The 24,161-nt window shown below is 37.4% G+C and overlaps 1 protein-coding gene across 1 annotated transcript in view; it reads left to right on the top strand.

Moving 5' to 3' along the window:
• Positions 1-24,161, top strand: part of LOC103605556 (phosphatidylinositol 4-phosphate 3-kinase C2 domain-containing subunit alpha-like) — a gene marked incomplete at its 3' end in the record, with an annotated part of 86,043 nt that overhangs the window by 31,931 nt on the left and 29,951 nt on the right. The window contains exons 4-7 of the mRNA XM_008590170.1: positions 11,495-11,598; positions 19,457-19,614; positions 22,123-22,243; positions 22,952-23,063. Coding sequence (XP_008588392.1) covers positions 11,495-11,598; positions 19,457-19,614; positions 22,123-22,243; positions 22,952-23,063 — 495 coding nt within the window. The remainder of the gene's footprint in view (positions 1-11,494; positions 11,599-19,456; positions 19,615-22,122; positions 22,244-22,951; positions 23,064-24,161) is intronic.

The following is a 24,161-nucleotide window of genomic DNA, read 5'->3' as shown; positions in this document are numbered from 1 at the left end:
CAATCACATATTTATTTATTTATTTATTTTTGGTTTTTTATTTTTTTTGTGACGGGTAGGGGGATCGTAACCCTTGGTGTCACCCGCACCGTGCTCAGCCAGTGAGCGCACCAGACATCCCTATCTAGGATCCGAACCCGCGGTCTCAGCGCTCCCAGCCCTGCACTCTCCCGAGTGAGCCACGGGGTCGGCCTGTCAGTGTTCTAATAGAGAGATCCCTCCCTAATTGTGGGTCTACTTTTTACAGGTTAAGCATGCGAGAAACTGATTCTGTGTTTGGTGTCATATAGTCTGGATTTGAGATGTCAGCTGTGTACAGTTTGGGAAGGGCAATTGCCTAGAACCTGGAGACACGGGGGCTGCAGAAAATTGCAGTCTTGCTGCCAAAGAAAAGAAAACTCCTTGCCTTTAGGGAGTTGAGCTTAGGCTCAGCCCTCCCACTGGTAGAAGGCAGAGCACCTGATTGTCCAGCCAACCCAGAGTGAGCATCCAGGTCACTTTCAAACAGTCCTGCTCTTTATAACTCAACTCTGTATGTATGCATCCACAACTCTCATACAATGTGTGCACTGTAGCCACAATACATAGATCATCTTGAAGTTAATGCAAATATTTATAAATGGCTTTGGTTTATTTCACTATCTCTATATCTTAAATTCTAACCTTTGCAGTGTTGAAAAGTTGTTTATCCCCCAAGGGAAACATTATCACAGGTGAGCTTAGTCTGCCTTTCTGGGTATACTGCAGTTATCTATCATCTTAAACAAGTTGAGGTTTCTGGGTAGACAGATTATTTACTGTCCAAAGATCCAAGTCTGGGACTTAGAACTCAAAAGCTTACATGTTTTTTATTTGTGTTGTACATGTTCAAACGAAACTTTTTTTTTTAAACAGTCACCGAGACAGTATAGAGTTCACAAGAATCCTGTGAGACCAGAGTTACCCATACCTGCTTATAATTGAGGAAACTGTATTAGTCCATTTATGTTGCTTATAAAAAAAATACCTGAAACTGGGTGATTTATAAAGAAAAATGACATTTATTACTTATAGTTTCTGGAGCTGGGAAGTCCAAAGTTCAACTGGTGGTGGTGACAGTGACCCAGGAGTCTCACATTGGAAGATGGTGGAAGCAGAGAGAGCAGAGAGAAAAAGACAGACTCTCCTCTTTTAAAGACCTCAGAACCATGGGCCGAGCCCGTGGCGCACTCGGGAGAGTGCGGCGCTGGGAGCGCAGCAGTGCTCCCACCACGGGTTCGGATCCTATATAGGGCTGACTGGTGCGCTCACAGCGCTCACTGGCTGAGCGTGGTGCGGCCGGTTTCAAAAAGGACAAAAAAATAAATAAATAAATAAATAAAATAAAATAAAGACCTCAGAACCATGCCCCTGACCACGATTTTTAATCCATTCAGTACAGCATGGTCTTACAATCCAATCACCTCTTCAAGGCTCCACCATCCAGTTACTATAATAGGATTTCCCACCCTCTTAACAGTCACAGTGGGGACTAAATTTCTAATACATAAAACTCGGGGGACGCAATTCAAGCTTCAGTGAGTTTCAGGGAGGACATAATCCACTACAGAAACTGAGATGTAAAGAAGTTGAGGAATTAATGTTTTGGTGTAATAATGGTATTGCATTAGTTAAACGAGCTCTTATTTTTTAAGAAGAATTTACAAATGAAATGTAATAAATTTCTTGTAGCTTTAATAAAGTTAAGTGAGGTATTGGAGATTAGGGGGTTTATAGATAAAACAAGATTGGCCATATGTTGATAATTGTTGAAGCTGGCGATGGATACATGGATTTTCATTATATTATTCAACTTTTGTGTATGTTTGAAAATTTCTGTAATAACAAGTGAGAAGTCAAGGAGAGGACCATAGAACTATTTGTAAGAAGCAAAGCTCTGGTATTCAAACCCGTCTTTAAACTCCATTTTTACACTCTAGTGATAGAACATTGCTGTTTTGGAAGTGATAAGTTCCCTGTCATAGGAGATATTCAAACATGGGTCAAATAGTTTCCCGAACGTAGTCGTATGTCACGGTGTCCTGCAGAGTTTAGGCCTACTCAATCCTGATTTGAAGTGAGGGAGGAGACTGGAATTTGAAAGGAAATATATCTGTTTTTTAAAAACCTTCCCTACGTGGTTCTCATACAGCCAATCAGCTGCTTTCTTGGACTGGCATTTAAGACTTCTTGAGCAGATGACTTTAAAGTTTCTTCATACCTCCGGAACCTATGAAGTTGGGGAGGTGACAAGACAAATTGCAAAACATAAAAATAGAATACTCTGGGAATTTTTCTTTTCAGCTCAAACCCCATAGCATAGGTTGCTAATGCTTTTATTGCAAAACTCAACTTCCTCTTCTGCTGCCCGCTTTAGATTGGTCACTTCTCTAGTTCAATACATGTGTTCTCCACCCTTTCCTTTGGTGGAGGCAGGGGTGTGAGACCCAGTAAGTCTCCCTGTATACATCTTTCCCTGCTCATTTTTAATATTTGTCACAATACCATCTGGATATTTTCCTTATTTGAGATGCCTTCAGAGAGCGTCCTCCAGGAATGAGAATAGGTAGTTTCCTAAAGATAGAAGTTCACCTAGCAGGATCTAGGTAATCAATCAGGTCTTGGGCTATAGCAATAGCTATGCTGATTTTCTGGTTGGGATTATTGTTGGACTCCTGCCAGCGTAACCAATTGTCTTGCTAAGGCTATTCATAACTAAAGCCAAAACATTTCATTATTTTAGTTATACTAAGTTTCCATTTGTATTGTCAGGGCTAGGGCTTAGACCCTTCAAACCCATTGTACAGACTGGTTACCAGACCCCTCACACTCAGGTCCATGCTATGTAAATTGGGAAAGATCCAGGGAGCCACTGGCAGATGACACGAGCTCAGTCCTCAGCAGTAGCAGTGGCGGTGGCCTCTCGGGGCATTCCAGAGGCACTGGCAGCAACAACCTCTAGGAGCAGTAGCAGCCTCCCTCGGTGGGGGGGCATCCTGGGGGCCGGGGGTCACTGTGGATCAGAGCCACTCATCCTTTATACTTACGTACATAACCCAGGACACCTGAGGGCTCATGCACATCTACATCAGACAATAACCAAGGAACACCTGGGCACACATGCATATTTATATCAAATGCTTGGCAAGATTCTGAACTTCTGAGGCACCCTGACCATTTTCCTATATTTTCCCGACATCAGGTCACATGGTTGTTGCAGAGAACTGCTAGTTGCTCAGACTCTAGGAATTAATTAACTAGGCTGCCAGGCAGGATCAGTTTTAGTAGAAACACTTCCTAGATTTTAGTTAAAGTATGGGGGAAGAATTAAAGTAGTAAGCAAATGGGTTATGAGAGACATGAATCTGAGCCAGGTAAGCAAAAATAGCATGACTTAGTCAGCTGTTCAAAGATCGGAGCTAAATTACCACAGTATAGTACATCAATAGCTTTGCTAGTAGCATGCTATCTGAATTGATGTGGCTTAGGCTATCTGCCCAGTCTTAAGGGAGTCTAACTGCAGTATGGTTGAAGAGACACAGTTGTTCATCATTCCATTTATACTCTGCTCTATTAAAACCCCATCTAATAGTTATAATTGAGTACCACATTCTAAGAGGGGCCACCAGTAAACTAGAGTGTGTCTTGAAAAGAGAAGATTACAATTGCTGGGAAAATATAGGAAAATGGTCAGGGGCCCTCAGCTATTCAGAATCTTGCCGAGCATTTGATGTAAATATGTACGTGTGCCCAGGTATTCCTTGGTTATTGTCTAATGTAATTGTGCATGTGCACCCAGGTGTCCTGGGTTATGGACTTAGGTATAAAGGATGAGCGGCTCTGATCCACAGGGCCCCCCTCCCCTGGGATGACCCTGGGGGTAGGGGGCCACAGGGAGGCTGCTACTGCTGCTGGAGGCTGTTGCTGCCAGTGTCCCCGGGACCCTCCGAGAGGCTGCCGCCACTGCTGGATCTGCTGTAAGCTGCAGTTGCTGCTGCTGAGGACTGAGCTCGTGTCATCTGCCAATGGCTCCCGGGATCTTTCCCAATTACCTAGAACGGACCTGAGTGTGAGGGGTCTGGTAACCAGTCTGTACAATGGGTTTGAAGGGTCTGAGCCCTAGCCCTGACGATGCAAACGGAAACTTAGTATAACTAAAATAATGAAACATTTTGGCTTTAGTTATGAGTAGCCCTAGCTTGACAACAGTGTTCAGGATGTAGAACGTTGTATCATTTAAGGAAATGTTGAGATCGAAGATATTTTGCCTGAAGAATATTAATTAGAGATAAGTCACTCTCAGCATCTGAGTTACTTCATCTGTGGTTGAACTAGATTTTCTGAGATCCCTTTCAGGAATAATATTTAAAATTTGGAAAGTTGCCATGTGAAAGAGGAAGTGGACTTTTTTTAGTTTTTGTATTTGGGACATAGTTTCAAACTAATTATCAGGGAGTAGAATACCTGAAGGTCATGGTGTTCTTTTACAACAGGATGCAATGGTGTTATACTCAATTTTTCAATATATTGTTTATTACTTTGTGCTAATGTGGTAGCAGTTTGTGCTACATTTTAATAGAGATAAGTGGTAGAAGGTGCTGAAAGTTTAAATCCATTTTATAGAAAAGCTTAAAATCAAGCACATTCTATTTGTTTTTGTTTTTTTTTTCCCCCTCTGAACTGGGAAATTCAACTTAGTCAGGTAATTTTAAAATCCAGTGTGCCAAAAAGTAGAACAAAGGCCAATGGGGAAGAAAATTTGAGGTAGGTTTTATGAACTTATAAACAGCCATTTCATAATGGTTGCTCTCAGATAGTAAACACAATTACTTGAGGCATTTGATCAGAGGTTTGGTGTGCACCTGTTACAAATGTTGCAGAAAGGATTTTTGTAATCAAAGAAAAGTTCAAAGCCCTTTTATTAATGCTAAGATTTCATCATTTTGTTTGTGTACAAGAAGATAAAGTTTGGTTTGATGTAGACCAAAAGGGGGAGGTAAAATAGAACACTAGTAATAGGCTGATTTTGGAAGTCTGTGGCACAATTCACTAACGTGGAGCTTTTGATTTTTCACACATCATGTATCCCTATGTATTTACAAACTTTCCCCTGAGGTTCTTATTTTTTGGTGGGAAATAATATTACAGTGTCTATTCTTTATAGTTACTTTACATATTAAAGTGTTCATTTCCTGTAAGAATTTTGTGCTTTGTGGTAAAAACTCAACTCAGACGGGTATTTTTCTTCTCACTCAGCAAGCTTACTTCCTGTTTCCTTCTAGTGTCTATTGTTTTGTTAATAATAATCTAAATTAGTTCAGAATTGTTGAGACCAAAACCAGGAAAAGGCACAGTACTTAAAACTGTGTCTTCTGGCAATTTAAGTTTGAATTAGACTTTTAGTTAATAGCTGTGAATTTAACTATTTTGAGTAGATTTCAAAGATTTTAGAAATAGATCAAATTATTTTCATAGAAGTGGTTTTGCAAAGTTCTGTGGATATTGATTCTTTCTAAAAGTTAATTGTATTGACATTATAAACATTTGTATCTGCATTGGCAGAATGTCTATCCTTAATTTTAAAGAGGGAAAGTTAAACAAAACATGATTTTCATTGTCTAGCTGAGTGTATTTGAATAGTTCACTTAAATTCCTTTTGTGAAAAAAAAAATTCAAATAAGGATGTAACCATTTTTTTCTGAATAGTAACTGATATATTTAATGCTTAAAGTACATTTATTCAAAACTTGGTGCTGTAGAGACAGACGGACAGCAGATTAGTGGCTGCCAGGGGCTGGGGGAGGGGTGGGGGGAGTGACTGCTAATGGGGACAGCTTTCCTTTTGGGGGATGAGAATGTTCTAGAACTTGATAGAGGGGGTGGTTGCACAACACTGTGAATGTGCTGAATGTCACTGAGTTGTTCACTTTTAAAATGGTCCCTTCTATGTTACATGACTTGTACCTCAATTAAAACAAAAAACAGCTATAAAGTGGGTCTTTCTGGGAAGTAAAAAAAAAAAACTTGGTGCTGTGTTCCATCTAATTTCTGGGTAACCTAGCATGAACCTTGAACTTGTATAGACATAAAGCTTTCCCATATTCTTGTAACTTCTTTGCAGCGTATGTACTGATAAATTTTTGTGAATTATTTTAAACCTTTATCACTTTCCTTAAACCCCCAAACCCACCCCTTCCACCTCTCCTCTTGCAGATGACCTCCATGCCCTCCCCCCCTATTATTTTAAACCTTTATCACTTTCCTTAAACCCCCAAACCCACCCCTTCCACCTCTCCTCTCGCAGATGACCTCCATGCCCCCCCCCGCAGATGACCTCCATGCCCTCCCCCCCTTTTTTTTAAACTGAGGTCCAGGCCATCTGTTGTGTGAACTCCCCACCTCAGATTTCCCTCTTCTTTCTGATTTGGAGGGAAGAGATATTCCTTCCCTTTCCTAAAATTTAACTCTTAAAAAACTCTTTTCTTGTTCCTGTTCCTGTCTTCCCCAGAGTCATTACTCTTTATTTTTATTTGTTTATTTATTTATTTTGGCAGCTGGCTAGTACAGGAATCTGGACCCTTGACCTTGGTGTTACAACACTGCACAGTAACCAACTGAGCTAACCGTCCAGCCATCAATACTCTTAAAAGAGGAATTTTTACTTACTGCCTTTCCAGTCTCTTGCCATCCTAATTTCTTGTTCCCATTATGTTGCAGAAACTTGTTTCTGGTAACATTAATACTAATTGCCAGAACAGTGACCATATTCACTGTCCAGCCCTTTTGCTTAATTTTCAAAAATTGATTACATCCTTTTCTTGAAATTTCTGTTGCCCTAGGTAAATTTACTTCCTAGTTTTCCTCCTTTAACTTTTATTCCTTTTCCTTTGTCTAGCCTTTAAACAAAGGCATTCCCCAAAAACTTTTGTTCTTGTTTGTTTTTAATAACTCGTATTTGTTGTCTCTCAGTCAGGGCTTGAGAGCCTGAGGTAGTTAGATTGAAAGCTATTGGTCTAGACTCTTACAGTGATATGACTCCATGGCTCTCCATGGTTAAGATGCTATAATAGTTAATTTTGTGTCAGCCTTACTAGGCCATGGGTGCCCTGACATTTGTTCAAACATTATTTTGGGTACATCTATGAGAGTGTTTGTGGGTGATACTAACATTTTAATTGGTAGAGTGGGTAAAGCAGATTAGCAGTCTGCCTAATGTGGATGGGCCTCATCCAATCAGTTGAAGGCCTGAAGATTGATCCTCCTGCCTGACTGCCTTCGAGCTGAGACATCAATTTTTTCTTGCCTTCAGACTCAAAGTGAAACATTGGCTTTTTCTGGGTTTTGAGCCTTCTGGACTGGGTCTGAAACTACACCATCAGCTCTCTAGTTTCTCTAGCTTGCCAACTGCAGATTTTGGGACTTGTCAGCCCCATAATTGTGTGAGACAATTCCTTATTTTATATGTATATGTAGAGAGAAGTCCTAGCGCTATGCCCAGCAGGTGTATGCTGACAGCAGTTAGCAGAGATAAATTTCCCGACAGAGAATTATGGAAATTTGATCCTCAAATCTATGTCTATAGCTCTGGAATAAAATGTTTCTAAAATACAACATTTCTAGATGATGACCTAAACATCTACATGGATTTTCAACACAACGTGTATACTAAAGGACTCCCGTACAAAATTCTTGTTTCTTTGTTCCATGTACTGACTAATGACATTAGTAATTTTTTCTTATTATCATATGTTTTCTTCATTCATTAAAAAGTGTTTGAGGGTATACAATGTGAGAATTGCAAATATTAATCATTTGCAGACTTCACCTTTAAAGAACTTGGGCTAGAAGGGAAGACAAGATGTGAATGTGTATAAATGCAGTACAAAATAACTGAGTGCCATGTAGGAAAATTCTGTGCAACATCAATGGAGATGAGATAATTTGATGCTTAGGTTGTTTGTGTGGAGTTTGGGGGTGGGGTAGGGGCATAGGTTGAGAGAATAGACGTAAAAAAAAATTTTGTTGGTTTCAGAAAGAATGGAATTTAAAACCCAGAATGTTAATGTTAATGGATGAGGTGAAATAACTGGCAGCCCAGCTTTTATTTACCCTTTCTAACCTAGCATGAACCTTGAACTTGTATAGACATAAAGCTTTCCCATATTCTTGTAACTTCTTTGCAGCGTATGTACTGATAAATTTTTGTGAATTATTTTAAACCTTTATCACTTTCCTTAAACCCCCAAACCCACCTTTTTTTTTTTTTTGTCCTTTTTGTGACCGGTAAGCGGATCGCAACCCTTGGCTTGGTGTCGCCCGCACCGCACTCAGCCAGTGAGTGCACTGGCCATGCCTATATAGGATCCGAACCCGTGGCGGGAGCACCACTGCGCTCCCAGTGCCGCACTCTCCCAAGTGCGCCACGGGGTCGGCCCTGGTCAGAACATTTTGAGTTAACTTTCCAGATTCTATTATTACCTTGATATACGATTAGAGAATTAGTTATTATAATTGTTTCTGTCACTGTCAATTGAAAATCATAACCTGCTTAAAAGAAAGGACCCAATTCATGAAAGGCACTGAAAAAAATACAACCTTTTTGACTAAAAAAAAAAATCTAAAAATGCCACTAAGGAGATTCAGAATCTGTTTTTTTTTTTTGTCCTTTTTGAGACCGGCCGCACCACGTTCAGCGCACTGGCCATCCCTATATAGGATCCGAACCCACGGCGGGAGCGCTGCTGCGCTCCCAGCACCGCACTCTCCCGAGTGTGCCATGGGCTCGGCCCTTCAGAATCTGTTTTTAAAATAAGTAAAACATGAACAGAGTTCTTTATGGAAGGATAATTGGTGGGTCAAGTAGAAATTCAGATTTTCCATAGCATTGCTTCAACAAAGATCACAATGTTGTTTTTCTCATTGTGTTTTTAAGGGGTTTTTTTTAGGAGACTTTTTTGAGAGGTAGAATGATACAGTGATTAAGTATGTGACCCTGAGCCAGGCTGTCTGGGTTGAAATCTTAACTTTGCCTATATTAGCTGTGTGACCTTGTGGGAGTTAATTAACTTCTCTGTGCCTCATTTTTTAAAATCTGTGAAATGGGGGTAATAATAGACCTAATAGAGCTTTTTGATAAATATACTCATATAAATGAATGAATGAATACCTGTAAATTTCTTACAGTAGAGGCTGACAAATAGTAAATGCTCAGTAACTCCTAGATATTTTTTAGTAATACTAATAATTAGAAAAATCTTATTTATAGAATCAAATGTTAATGAAAATTACTGCTACTCTTTTTTAGGAGATTTTAGTGTCATATTTTTAAATGTTTTATGATTTCTATTTCAGATTCATTGGTTGTATGTAAGTAAATTTTAATTTATTTTTAGAAGATCATAACATTCACCAAATTGAATTAATGCTTGTGTGCCTTTTAAACTGGACCCAAAGTTCTACAAAAATACAGAATTCACAAAAGTTGATTCTTGTCCTCAAAGAGCTTTCATATTAGGACAAATATAAAATAGGATGTAATAACGTGATGTTTGATTCAGACTAAGCACTTGGAAGTGCTGGGGGGAGGAATTGCTTCATACTGAATAATCTTGAAAGGCATTGTAGATAAAGTGGCATTCATTTGGGCCTTAAAAAATTAATAGACTTTTGACAAGTGTTGTGAGGGTAGTTTAAGAGAAAGACATTTCAGGCAAAGAGAAAGATTCAGAGCAGGATACTTGATTTGTGTTTTATAGAGACAGGATATGATTCAAGCTGAATGGAACATAGAAATCATTTAGGAAGTTCTGGGAAATAAGATTTTATTACATTGTGGCAGACTTGTAGTGTAAGACCAAAGGATTTGTGAGGAAATATCTCATCCCATTCTGTAGAGTAGTATACTCTGTTTGCTACAGTGCTTTTTTCTGTAATATAAATTAATTGATGTGTGGTAACTATGGAATTGATGTCAGTATGATGTGGAAGTAGAATTAGTTCAAACATAGTCTTTCTCAGCGTATTAACATTTTGAAACAATCAAGAACAAACTTTCTCACAATTTAAGAAAAAGCTTTAGCAATATGTGAAGATGTTAAGAAAAACACTGAAAATCCTGCAGAAGTGTCCTCTTTTAGTGAAATTGAGAGGCTTCAAGAATAGTTCCATGTTCCACAGTGTTAAGCTGTCTGCTGAAACAGTGAGCACAAAGAAGCTGCAAAGACATTTCCCTTTGAATTAAGAACTTTTTTGTTTGGTGAAGAAGTCTACATCTTGTATTATACTTTTAACTTCATTGCAATTAGTCTTGACTACAAGCAAATGCCCTGAAGAACTCATATCTCAAATGAAGAAGCAAGGGCCCCAGAGTTTTAGGCTTCAAAGGATTGAAGACCATAATGCTACGTGCAAATGCAAGTGGACATTTAACTGGGCTAGTATTCTTATAAGGACTTGTTATTGTTTTAGTTAGGGCTTTGGTTACAGACTTGTTGATTTTGAGTAGTCTGCCTTAACTCTTTTTTTCCCAAGAGCCCTGTTATTTTTAGTTGTGATTTTGTAGAACTCAAGGTATTTTTTTCGCCTAAATATGCATATCAACATCCTAGCAAAAAGGACTCTGCAATGTTTTGAAAGAGGAAAACTCATAAAGGAATTGTTGCCTGAAATTTCGGTTTAATTTTCTGACACAAAGTCTTCTTTCATGCCATGGTCATTGAAATCAGTTACAACTCTTGGAATTCATACACTGTTCTTATTTACTTAGTTTTGAATTGAGAATGTTCCAGTTTTGATTTTAAAGGAAATTTACCTTTGAAATTTGTGCCAAATCAAGTACTTTTATGTAGTATGTCAAAACACCCCTAAGTGGACTCTCTTGTGGCCAGGCTTGGGCGGTGAATTGATTTCCCTATGTGTAGCAAATAAGTTTTGACCAGAGCTAAACTTAACTTTTGAAGGACTGATAGGATGTTTGTATAAGTTTAACATAGAAAATAAAATGCTCACTCATTCCTATAACTTTCTCTTACATAAGGAACCAGCTGCTTTCTTGGAATATGGGGCATAAGTTGAATATATAGAATTCGTAGCTTATTAGAGGAGTCCCAATGGGCTTGATGTCTTCATTTTCTTAAAATAGATGATAGTCCTTTGAATGAAATTATTCAGCTATTAACTTTCTGAAGTGTTCATTTCAGGAATATTTTTAATGCAAAGGTCTTTGGCATTTCATTGTTACTGACCAGTACAGCGCATTTCTACTTTTGAGGTAGCAAAACTAACAAACTTGAAAAAAGGCTTAGTTGGCATCATTTTTACAAAGTAAAAAAATCCATAATTTAAAACTTTGCTATTGATATTTATTTTACCTCCATAGCTTTGTACATATTTTCATAAAAATGTATTTCTGCTATGTTGCTATATAGCATTTTGGGGATCTTACACTTTTAAAATAACAACACTTTTTTAATTGCAGAAAGACCCAAATGGGACCAGTAGTTTGCCAGCTGGAAGTTCTCGTCTACAAGAAATTGAAGTACAGAATGAGGAAGTGGCAGCTTTTTGTCAATCCATTACAAAGTAAGAAACTTTATAAATTAGGTTCTTTAAGTGCTGATTAAAAAATTTAACTTCAAAGCCAGTTTAGTGCTAATAATTCTAAAATTTTAGAAATTTTAATGATTTTCTTTATGTGACTAAAATTTCAGGTCAAATAGTTAATTGGCACATTATCACAAACTACAGTTGAACCTGTATCCTTACTTGTTAGGTTTCTGAATATTTAGAAGAATAACTGAGGTCAAACAGAAGGCTTCTGATACTCTGTTAACCAGTGAATCATGGCTTATATGTAAGTTTTGGTACACTTAGAAAATGCCTACTTTTGGGGCCGAGCCTGTGGCGCACTTGGGAGAGTGCGGTGCTGGGAGCACAGCAGCGTTCCCGCTGCAGGTTCGGATCCTATATAGGGATGACCGGTGCGCTCACAGCACTCACTGGCTGAGCGCGGTGTGGCCGGTCTCAAAAAGGACAAAAAAAAAAAAAAGAAAAAAAGAGAATGCCTACTTTTGTTTTAGAGACTTAATTTTGCCATAAACTTTCTAGCATTCAAAATGTTGTCCTACTTAAGAAGTGATATTATAACAGGCAAGATTACAAGAACAAATATATTTTCTGAAGATTAGAAAAATGCATTTCTAAAATATCTCAATCTTAAATGTGTCTAATATTCTTTATAGATGAGGAAACTGAGACTCAGAGAAATAACCTACTAAAGTTTATTTGACCCTGTGCAGGTGGCCCACTAAAGCCACCACCACAGCCATGGCTGTGCAAAAGCAGCTCATCATCACAGCAGTAGCCACAGCCACAGTGCAGGTGGCCTGCCAGACTCTCCACTGCACTGATACAATGAGAGTCACCAGTGGAGACCACAAATAAAAGAGGACATCTCTCTCCTCAAAGCCCATTCTAGAGTACTAGAAGAAGCATCTGCTCTATCAGATAACCAGATATCAATGTAGAGATACTATAAATATGAAAACCCAAGAAAATATGACACCACCCAAAGAATACAGTAATTCTCAAATAACAGTCTCTATACAGCAGAAAAACCTTGAAATGACTGAAAAGGAATTCCAAGCAACAACCTTGAGGAAACTCACTCTGATACGAGAATAATCAGTTAGACAACATAATGAAATGAGGAAAAAAATCAAGGATCCAAAGGAGGAAATTTACAGCATTAATACCTTAACAAAGATATGTAAGTGAATTCATGGAACTGAAAGATTCACTCAACCAAATAAAAAACACAACTGAGAGCTTAAGCAGCAGGCTAGAACAAATAAAAAAAAATTTTCTGATCTTGAAGATAGTCTTTTAGAAATAAACCAGGTGGACAAAAAAAGGAAAAGAGAATTTTAAAAAATGAAGAAAATCTAAGAGAGCTAGGAGACAACCTTAAGTGCACAAACATTCAAATCACAGGTGTTCCAGAAGTAGAGGAGAAAGGAAAAGGCATGGAAAACCTATTCAACAAAATAATACCAGAAAACCTTCGAGATTATAGGGAGAGACACAGACCTTCAGATTCAGGAGACTCAAAGATCTCCAAACAGATTCAATCCAAAAAGATCCTCTCCAAGACACATTACAGTCAAACTAGCAAAGCTCAAAGACAGAGAATCTTAAAAGAAGCAAGAGAAAAGCATCAAGTCACCTATAAGGGAGCCCCTATCAGACTAATAGCTAACTTCTCAATGGAAACTCTACAGGCAAGAAAATGGGATGATATATTCAAAACACTATAAGTAAAAAACCTTCAGCCAAGAATACTATACCCAGCAAGTCTATCTTTCAGAAACAAAGGAACAATAGCGTAATTTGCAGACAAACAAAAAATGTGGGAGCTCGCCACTACATGACTAGCCCTACAAGAAATCCTCAAGTAAGTCTTGCATCTGGAATCTGGAAAATAATAATCACTACCACAAATACACAAAAAAGAACAAAATCCACTGGTAGAACAAAAATGCAAAAAACCATAATGACAGTTTTATAATGCCCCTGCTTTATTTCTGATTTTAGTAATTTTGGTCTTCTTTTTTTCTTGGTCAATCTAGATAAAGGTTTGTAAATTTTGTTGATCTTTTTAAAGAATCATCTTTCAGTATTGTTAACTTTCTCTATTGTTTTTAATTCCTTATTTCATATATTTCTGTTATTTCCTACTTATATTTGCTTTTGGTTTAGTTTGCTCCTCCTTTCCTATTTTCTTAAGGTTGAAGTTTACATTACTGATTTGAGATTTTTTTTATTTTTAATATAGGTATTTACGAGTATAAACTTTCCTCTATGCAAGGTGTGAGCCCTACAACCTATAAATTTTGATATGTTGCGCTTTGATTTTTATCTCAAAGTACTCTCTAATTACTTGCTAATTTCCCTTGATTTTTCTTTTTATCCATTGTTTATTTAGGAGAGTGTTGTTTAATTTCCATGCATTTGTGAATTTTCTAAATTTCCATCTGCTATTGTGGTTAGAGGGCATATTTTCTTAGTCTTCTTAAATGTATTAAGACTTGTTTTGTGGCAAAAAATTTAAAAAATAACAACCAAAAAAGAGAGAACGATTGATGGCACAAAAAAAGTTCACAAACCCATATAGCAGAAAGAGGAAGGATGGAGCAGAGTTCAGTAGCAAGAGCCAGGAATTCACAAACTGTAAATCATCTCTCCTCCCTTCAGACTCTCCTTTCCAATTCCCTTTCCTTTCATTCTCCTTCCTCCCTTTTCTTCCCTTGCCCTTCCTCCATGCTTGTTAGCATCATTTTCTTCTCCTGCAGGTGGGACCTTTGAAGACAGGGAATGTAGCCACTGATAGCTTAGACTTCATACTTTAATGGTCTTGATAGCTCAGAGGAAGGGGAATCCTCTCAGCCAGCCAGAAAGAAAAATCCCACAGAAGGAAAGGGTGGAACAACAAAAACATGTGGCCAAGGGGATGAGATCTGTTTGCTAAAGAAGGGAAAGCAGATCACCACTGGGGGATTTATTCTGAATCCAGCATTTTCCTTAGTGTAGTCTGCTGTAAGCAACAGGGTTTGGGGTTCCCACATCATTTTTGAATATATACATCATTTTAATTTTAAGGGAGTTACTAATATTTAACTAAATTTTTGGACCACTGATAGTTTTTTATTAAAACTCTAGCTTCCTTTATGTTATCTTTTAACCAACATTTATTTTCTTCAGAATACATTAGGGGAAAAAAAAGAAAAATATCAGTAGAAACATTTTTGTTTTTTCTGGCAAAGGTTACTTCTTAAATAGATTTTTTTTTTCCTTTTTGTCTTTTTTTGTGTCCGGCAACAGATCACAACCCTCAGTGTCGCGCCCGTACCGGACTGTACCGGGACCGGCAACGGGATCACAACCCTCGGTGTTGCCCCCACACCTCGCTCAGCCACTGAGCGGGAACCGGTCTGTATGTGGGATCCGAACCCTCGGCGGGAGCGCCACCGCACTCCCAAGCGGCGCACTGTAGCAGTGCGCCACCGGGCCGGCCCCCTTAAATAGATTTTTAAACTCATTTTTCAGAAGGCATTTAAAATGGAAGGGACATTTACGTCACCTGATATGCAAATTGCATGCCTTTATGCCATTATACCATTATGTGTATATGGTTAATGATTTGGAAATAATCTTTTACGTTAATGGTTTGGAAATAATCTGTTATGTGTTTGTTTAGTTCTTTTAATTTTCTTGCCAAACAAGCCCTGTATACTTTGTCAGACTGTGTTGAATACTGCATTTAAGTTTTGCAAGCTGAGAATTTAGGCTCTCTGTGATCTGCCTTTTTTTCCCTGTTTGAATCTTAGAGCTGTTTACACAAACTGTGACACTAAATTAAATGATTATTTTTGTTCACACACACACACACACACACACACACACACACACACACGGTGGCTTATGTAATATGAAACTCCAAATGGGACTAAAGAGAAAATGAGTTTTTTAAAATTTTATTTCCATTAGTAGAGTATGATTTCAAGAAATATATGTCAGTAATAATAAGAAGAGGTGTTTTTGAAGCCATGTTCTGGGAATTTCTCTTGTTCCCACACCGTGACCTTGGAGATTAGGGTCAGGAGATGTACTTTGAAGAAGTTAGTGGCTCTATTTTTCCCAATATGCTCATTTTTGCAGTAGAGTTTTAAAACAAGTATTTATGCTGTTCATTAGAGAGCCAGGTCTTTGCTTTTTGAAATCTCCTAAAATTATTCATGTACTTATTTTAACTCAGCTATAAAATTAGTGTTAGACTGTCAGGATATTTGTTTACAGTTAAGATTACTATATAACAGATGTAGAATTTAATGCCAGTTCTAGGCCTTGTTTTTTGTTGTTTTCCATCTGTGAAATTAACAAATTGGACTAGTGATCGCAAGTATCTCTTTGAATTTAAGGTTCTGTAATACTCTGTTTTAGGACTACTTTTCATTATTATTGCATTTTTAAAATTTCTTGTTTCCTTTCCTTTCACACTTATCATTATTAACAAAGCTTGCTATATCCACTAGCTATAGTCTTAGAGAAAGTTCTTATAAGAATGTTCAATACCAGTAGAAGTTTTTGCTGCTTCATTTGTGGTTGTTTAGGGTGAGATGAGAAACTGCATGCTATGTCTGTCTTTTTTTTTTCCTTTTTGTCTTTTTTCGTGTCCGGCAATGGATCGCAACCCTCAGTGTCGCGCCCGTACCGGACCGGGACCGGCAACGGGGTCGCAACCCTCGATGTTGCGCCCGCACCTCGCTCAGCCAGTGAGCGGCTGGTCTGTATGTGGGATCCGAACCCTCGGCGGGAGCGCCACCATGCTCCCAAGCGGTGCACTGTAGCAGTGCGCCACCGGGCTGGCCCCTGTGTCTGTCTTTTCGAGTGACTTTCTAGTCTGTTTTCTTCATATGTAGTTTGTATCTAATATTTATATTTTACAATAGTGTCTAGACCCCAAGGGCTTCTTATATGTTTTCAAGGACTTCATCTCTGCATTTAGTTAATTTTACTCTAAGCAATGGTGACTGTACTTTCTTATAAAGTAGTGTTAATTCTTTTAAAACTTCATTTTTATCTCTTTTCCTGTCCTTCTGATTTTGCGTGATTTGGCTATCTGTACAGAATTTTAGCTTGATTGCACATACAGTAGGAAAATAAGTTGTAAGGGACTTTTATATATGTATACAGGTATTAAATTTCCTGAACTGTAGAGCCCCACTAAACAAACAAAGCTGTTCTTTGGATGATAGGGAAATGGAAATTTTAGAGAAAATAAAAATTAGAGTTTGAAAAAAAATGTTCTCCATAGGTAGTTACTTAAGAACATCAAGCTACAATATGGGGCTTAGAGTGTCTATAAAAATACCTTATCTGGTCTAAAAGTGAATAATTTACTCAGACAAATAATTATTAATTAAATTTGATTTTGTATGTTTAGAAGTTTAGTTACAAACAAAACAAAACCAAAAACCCCCAATTTTAAGGAATCTATTACATTTTAGGTATTTTTTGCAAGTTTTATAAAGCAAGCAAACCATGAGAATAGGAGAAATCATCAATTTTTCAGGAAAACAAAGGAAGTTACTGTATTCTGGACCTGGTACCTTCCATGGTGTCAAGCACATACAGGAAGGACTCATTTAAAAAACTTTTTTTTAAAATTGTGGTAAAATATACATAACATAAAATTTGTCATTTTGACTGTTTTTAAGTGTATAGTTCAGTGACATTAAATACATTCACATTGTCATATAAATAAGGAAGGACTCATTTTAAGAAAGGGAAGTGAAGGATCTTATTTCCCAAACAAAGCCAAGTTAATTGAATACAACTTTTATTGCTGGAATTTTTTTCTAATAAAATTCTTATTTCTTGAACTATCATCAGAAATTTCTGTTTTTCTTTTTGTCATCCTTAAGGATTTCTGAAAATTGAAGGCTTGCTTAGATGTAGACTGAATTCTCTACTATTTCATGTGTTAGTTAATTTCTTAATTTGATGTGAGTGAGCATCTATTTCATAAGCTGTAGAAAACGAGAATACCAGGTATGTGAGAAATAATAAGAACCTTAGACTAGGTCTAAGATAAAGATCTTGCCATTATGTTACAAAAGGATAAGTTTGGCAGCAATCTTTTTTTTTTTTTTGTCCTTCTTGAGACCGACTGCACCGTGCTCGAGCACTGTGAGCGCACCGGTCATCCCTATATAGGATCCGAACCCGTGGCGGGAGCGCTGCTGCGCTCCCAGCGCCGCACTCTCCTGAGTGCGCCACGGGCGTGGCCCGGCAGCAATCATTTCTAAAGGTAATGTGTCCACATCTAAAAGATATGGTTTCGGGCCGGCCTGGTGGCGCACTGGAGAGTGCTCCGCTTGGGAGTGTGGCGGCGCTCCCGCCGAGGGTTCGGATCCCATGTGGAGACCGGTTCCCGCTCACTGGCTGAGCGCGGTGCGGGCGCAACACGGAGGGTTCCGATCCTGTTGCCGGTCCCCAGTACAGGCGCGACACCGAGGGTTGCGATCCCATTACCGGTCAGTAAAAAAGACAAAAAGGAATAAAAAAATAAAAAATAAAAATAAAAGGTATGGTTTCAATATCAATTTTAAGTATATTACTTACATTACTTTTTTGTTACATCTCTTCTTTTTCTTATTTTTTTTCTTTGTGTCACTTAAGATCACAGTGCAGAAGCCAGATTTATTCATTCACTAATTCATTTATTTGACAAGAAGCTTATAGTTCTTACTATGTACTAGGTACTGTTCTAAGTGCTTTATAATCTTTATTCACATAATTCTCACAACAGCCCAGTGAGGTAAGTGGTAGTATTACCCCCAGCTTATAGAAGAAGAAACTGAAGAAACAAGGAGATTCAATAACTTGCCTACGGTCACATAGCTAGTAAGTAGTAAAATTGGGATTCAAACTCAGGTAGTGTGGCTGTAGAGGCTGTGTGCTAACCATTATATTTGCTGCCTCCCCAGGACCTTTCTTCCTGTCAACTCAAACTGTTTTAATTCTGCTCCTATGAATGGATTATCTTGATCTCTACAGAAGCAAAGAGACAATACTTCCAGCATTCGTTCCATTTATAGCCCTGTGAAAAACAGATGATAGGAGGACTGGAACCTGTCTTCCAGCCTCCAGAAAAGTCAGTTAAAGGAAGCCCATAAGTTTAAAGAAGGCATCACATCCCCCTTTTTCTTCTCATAATAGCAGTGCTGTCTGGAGATGAGTTATACACCATGTTCATGTATTTAAATTTAAATTGTGTTGCTTCTGTGAATATCATGAATACCTTCACACCCAATTCTTCTAATTCCCTAAGTTTTAGAAATCCCTTTGGGGGAATAAAGGGCTTGTAAGCACTAGAAAAACCCATTGTCTGTGTTTTTTTTATTGCTTTGCAACTAAAAACAAGGTAGGAAAAAGGTCCTTAAAGAAAAAGATTTTAAAAAGATAGCAAACTTTTTATTCCTCTGTCCATTATAATTTTAGGATTACATTCCCAATATTATCAGTAATTCATTAAAATACACCATTTTGTATAATCGTACTATGTGGCAAAAGAATCTGAAGCAGAGGACCTCATTTAATGCTATTTATCCAGTGTGTGCTTGGGTAATGCTGATAGAGTTACCAAAGAGATTCTGGCAGTAGTTAATCTCTTCCTTTTCCTTGGGTTCCTTTTGTTTAAAAGGCAAATGCTGGTATTTGGAGGTTTGACAGGGGATCATTCATTGCAGTTCTGATGAGCTGCTCTAGAGTTGAACAAAGACACAAAACTGAGTGGCTGAAAGCATGTTTAAAGCCTTGTTCCGGGCTCTCAAATGCAGCTTTTTAAAACAGAATTTGATGTCTTTTTTCTTGTGAACAGATTGAAGACCAAATTTCCATATACCAGTCACTGCACAAATCCAGGCTATTTGTTAAGTCCAGTCACAGTGCAAAGAAACATATGTGGAGAAAATGCTAGTGTGAAGGTCTCCATTGAAATTGAAGGATTTCAACTACCAGTTACTTTTACATGTGATGGTAGGTTTGTAGTTCTCTAAGCATTTTGTTTTGCTCTCTTAGGGGGAAATATTTAAAACATCACTATTATCATTCTTTTAATAAACGAACTTTGTTGTCATTACGTGTCCTTTTAAAAAAAATGGCATTTATATGGATAATTTTATGATTAGGACTAATGGGAAAACAGATTACCTTTATAACTTTTTAACCTTTATATTCCTCTGAAAAATGCTGAATAGGGGCCGGCCCGGTGGCGCACTGCTACAGTGTGCCTGAGGGTTGCGATCCGTTGCCGGTCACGAAAAAAAAAAAAAAGACAAAAAGGAAAAAAAAAATGCTGAATAACTTTTGTTAATCAGTGGCTCTTAGCCAAGGCCTAAAAGCATTAGATAGTAATGCTAATTATAGTTTAATTCTTTATTTTTATTTTCATTTTCATTCTATGGCAAGAAGAATGCTTGTTTATGAAGAGCTGTCAGTAAAATTGAAATTCCAGATGTTTTGCTAAGTTCCTCTAAGGAGAAGATAATTCTCCTTTGGTTTTATTGATCGACTGATTGATTGATTGGCAGCTGGCTGGTATGGGGGTCTAAACCCTTGACTTTAGTGTTACCAACACTAGGCTCTAACCAACTGAACTAACTGGCCAGCCCCTCCTTTGATTTTAATTCTCTCTTCCAAACTTGGTGTGGGTATTCTTTTGAAAGATGTAAGTCTGTAGGAAATTTCTGTTTGGTTTTTTTTTTTTTTTCTTTTTTGTGACTGGCCACACCACGCTCAGCCAGTGAGCGCACTGGCCATGCCTATATAGGATCCGAACCCACGGCGGGAGTGCCGCTGCGCACCCAAGTGCTGCACTCTCCCGAGTGCACCATGGAGCCGGCCCCTGTTTTGGTTTTTAAAACTACTTTTATTTTCTTTCAGAGTTTATTGCATTTTATAATGTATATTATTTTAATGGGATTTTAACAGTGGAATAAGATCCTATATTTCTACAGTACTTTGGCCTAAGAATTATGCTGTTTTTTTCTTTAATGGTTTTGACTAGGAATACATCCTATATTTAGATACTTTCTTTCTAGCTTTGCACTTTTGAAGGTCCTTTGAAAAAATATGAATCTAAAACAGGAAAATGTTAGCCAATTGTAACATTCACTCTTATAGTTTCTAAAGGAAAAGTTAGTCTTTTAAAACATACCTTGCATTTTGTCTTGGGGAATTATTTAAATCTAAGTATGCAATAAGAATTAATACTCAGGGCCAGCCCGGTGGCGCACTGGAGAGTGCGCCGCTTGGGAGCCCGGCGGTGCTCCCGTCGAGGGTTCGGATCCCATGTGGAGACCGGTTTCCGCTCACTGGCTGAGCGCGGTGCGGGGGCAACACCGAGGGTTGCGATCCCGTTACCGGTCAGTGAAAAAGACAAAAAGGAAAAAAAAAAAAAGAATTAATACTCAAATTCAAAATAAAAAGGTCAGTAGGCACTTTGATTGAAATAAGCATGAGTATGCAAATGCTTTAATATGTACTATATCAAATTTCAACTTACTACATCAAAATCTGACTAATCTCAAAGAACTGTTTCAAATGTCAATTGTTTGATTATTCATAAATGTGCATGTTTATAATATATGTCTCTATTAGGAAATGTAACCATATTATGGTAGAAGTGGTTTGCATATTCAAATTATAAAATGTTACCATACATTTGACTCTTCAGAAATGTCGCTATTATGTTAGAGATTATTACATTAGATGGAGGTCTTTTCTGTTAAACAATTAATTTTCATGAAGTTTAAATGTAATCACTGTTTTTTGTTAACTGAACATAGGAGCTTCAAGTATAGAAATAGGTTACTTTAAAAGCTTTAGTTTTTAATGCATTGTAATCTTAGGATCTGGCTCTTGCTAAGAATAATAATTGAACAATATTGGCTACCTGCTATATTTTTATTCTTCATTGGAAAATTTACCAGGCATATGTCAAAACTTTAAATTGGTGGGTTTTTTTCCTTATAATTTGTTTTAAATCATTGTTTGCTGGCTACTGCTAAATGTCATCCTGTTTGGAGATGTCGTTAATAGGGATGTGGCTTTCTTTAAGCTTAGACCTGCACTGTCCTACATACTAGCCACTAGCCACGTATGGCAATTGAACACTTGAAATTTGGCTAATCCGGATTGAGTCATGCTATAAATCCAAAATACACACTGGATAGTGAAGCCTTCATTTGAAAAAAAGAATGTAAAATATCTCATTAATTTAAAAATATCAATTATATATTGAAATGATATTTGGGATATATTAGGTTAAAATGTATTAAAATTAGTTTTACCTCTTTCCTATCACTTTTTTCAACGTGGCTACTAGAAAATTTTGTATTGTAAATGTGGCCTACATTTATTTGTGACTTACATTTTACTTCTCTTGTATAGTGCTATATTAGATTATAAGTAACACAGTCTTGAAATAAGCATATACTTAGAGGTAAATGAGCAAAATGAAAATGATGACTAACTCTTTTATAGTGAGTTCTACTGTTGAAATCATTATAATGCAAGCCCTTTGCTGGGTACATGATGACTTGAATCAAGTAGATGTTGGCAGCTATGTTCTGAAAGTTTGTGGTCAAGAGGAAGTGCTGCAAAAGTAAGTTTATTCATTTAACTACTGAGCAACATCTTTGGAAATTTCATTTTAATGGCTTAAATTAGAAAGTTTTCAAGTTAAATATGTAATCCAAAAATACTTTCGGTTGTATTGAGTTGATTCATTAGATCAATGCTATGTCTGAGATGTCGTGTCTAAGACAGTGGTGGGATTTCAGAGATAAGATAAGGTATTCTCCTAAGAAACCAATAGTCTTATATGGGAAGAAATTGTAGGTAATTGGTTAATAAGTGAATGTAATAGTTTTTTTCTTTCCGTAAAGAGTCAATAGTTACGTCATTATAAACTCCAGTCTCCTTTTGTAGTATGCACTGTTATTTTAAGCATAGTAGTCAGCTGTGATTTCCTCTTAGTTGCCTGAAGAAATCATTATATGAATCTTTTTCTTACCCAGATCATTTATTATATCTAGCTTTTAGTCTAGATTTCATTCTCCTAGGCTACTGGAAATTCCCTGTCCCTATTTTTTTCTTATTTTCTTCTTCATCTTTTTTCTTCTTCACTTTGATTCTTCTCATATAGAATAATTCCTCTGTCCAAAATGCTTACACTTGGTTAGAGAACTAACTCTGTATTTTATCATTCTCTTCAATTTATGATGCAGATGCAATTTCTATTTTACCCTCACTTCTGTAATTTATAATATGAGTAGAATAATAATAAAGAATAATTAATATATTTTTACAGTAATCATTGCCTTGGAAGTCATGAACATATTCAGAACTGTCGAAAATGGGACACAGAGATTAAACTGCAACTCTTAACCCTCAGTGCAATGTGCCAAAATTTGGCCCGAACAGTAAGTGTGTACCTTATAATGCAGTTGCATTTGGTTGAGTCTGAATAATTCTGCTAACTAGATAATTTTTAGTTTGTACATTTTCCAAGATTTCTGAGTTGGACTAGGGTGATGAACTCGTTATCCTCAACAGGAATCTTTTCAGTAGATGGGGGGAGAGGCATGTGCCTCAGAGCTAGAGGCATAGTTGAATATCAGAGTGGAGGAATTAAAAGTTTGATTTGTAATAGTTTTAAGCAAGAGTGAAAACATCAGGGTCAGTCAAGGAGAAATGAGGAAGAAGGAAATAATTTGAATGCTAACTATGGGATGGGAAAAATAAAAGATCTTTATCGACCTTTGTATCAAAGTGAGAAAAATAAATTATTTCTCAAAAAATGAAAATTAAGGGCCGAGCCCATGGCGCACTCGGGAGAGTGTGGCGCTGGGAGCGCAGTAGCGCTCCCGCCGCGGGTTCGGATCCTATATAGGGATGACCGGTGCGCTGACAGCGCTCACTGGCTGAGCGCGGTGCGGCCGGTCTCAAAAAGGACAAAAACAAACAAACAAAAAAACTAATTTTCTGTTTTAAAAGTTCATTACTTTCTTTTTAGGTTAAAGAAAAATAGAAGGTAGGACATTTAGTCATTGCATTACTGTATAAACCTTGATAAATTTATAAGTGAATTTTTAACCTCTAAAGAGAATTATTCTTCATCTGGTAGAATTTTGGATAGAAAAATAGTCCTTTCTACATTTTTTCCTTGGATTTTGCTCCTGTGTTAGGTAGAGTGGAAACTATTTGACAAAATTCAATACATTTTGGAAATCATTGGTAACTTCTTCATTCAGTTTTTTAAGGAATAATATTCTTGAGTATATTTGCATAATGTGGATTTATGGTAGAAGAGACCAGTATCTTGTTTATTAGGGCTCAGTGAGGAATGGGAGAAAACTTGATTATCGTTAGAAATAATAATGCAGAAATTCATATGATCACATCCCCATCTGGTCCTCACCTCACCTTCATTTGACTGTCTTTAAATCTCTCTCTCTCTCTCTCTCTCTCTCTCTCTCTCTCTCTCTCTCTCTCTCTCTCTCTCCCTCTCTCTCTTCTCT

Source organism: Galeopterus variegatus, unplaced genomic scaffold (assembly GCF_000696425.1).
Source record: "Galeopterus variegatus unplaced genomic scaffold, G_variegatus-3.0.2 Scaffold5898, whole genome shotgun sequence".
NCBI lineage: Eukaryota > Metazoa > Chordata > Mammalia > Dermoptera > Cynocephalidae > Galeopterus > Galeopterus variegatus.
This window is presented reverse-complemented; position numbering and strand designations above follow the sequence as displayed.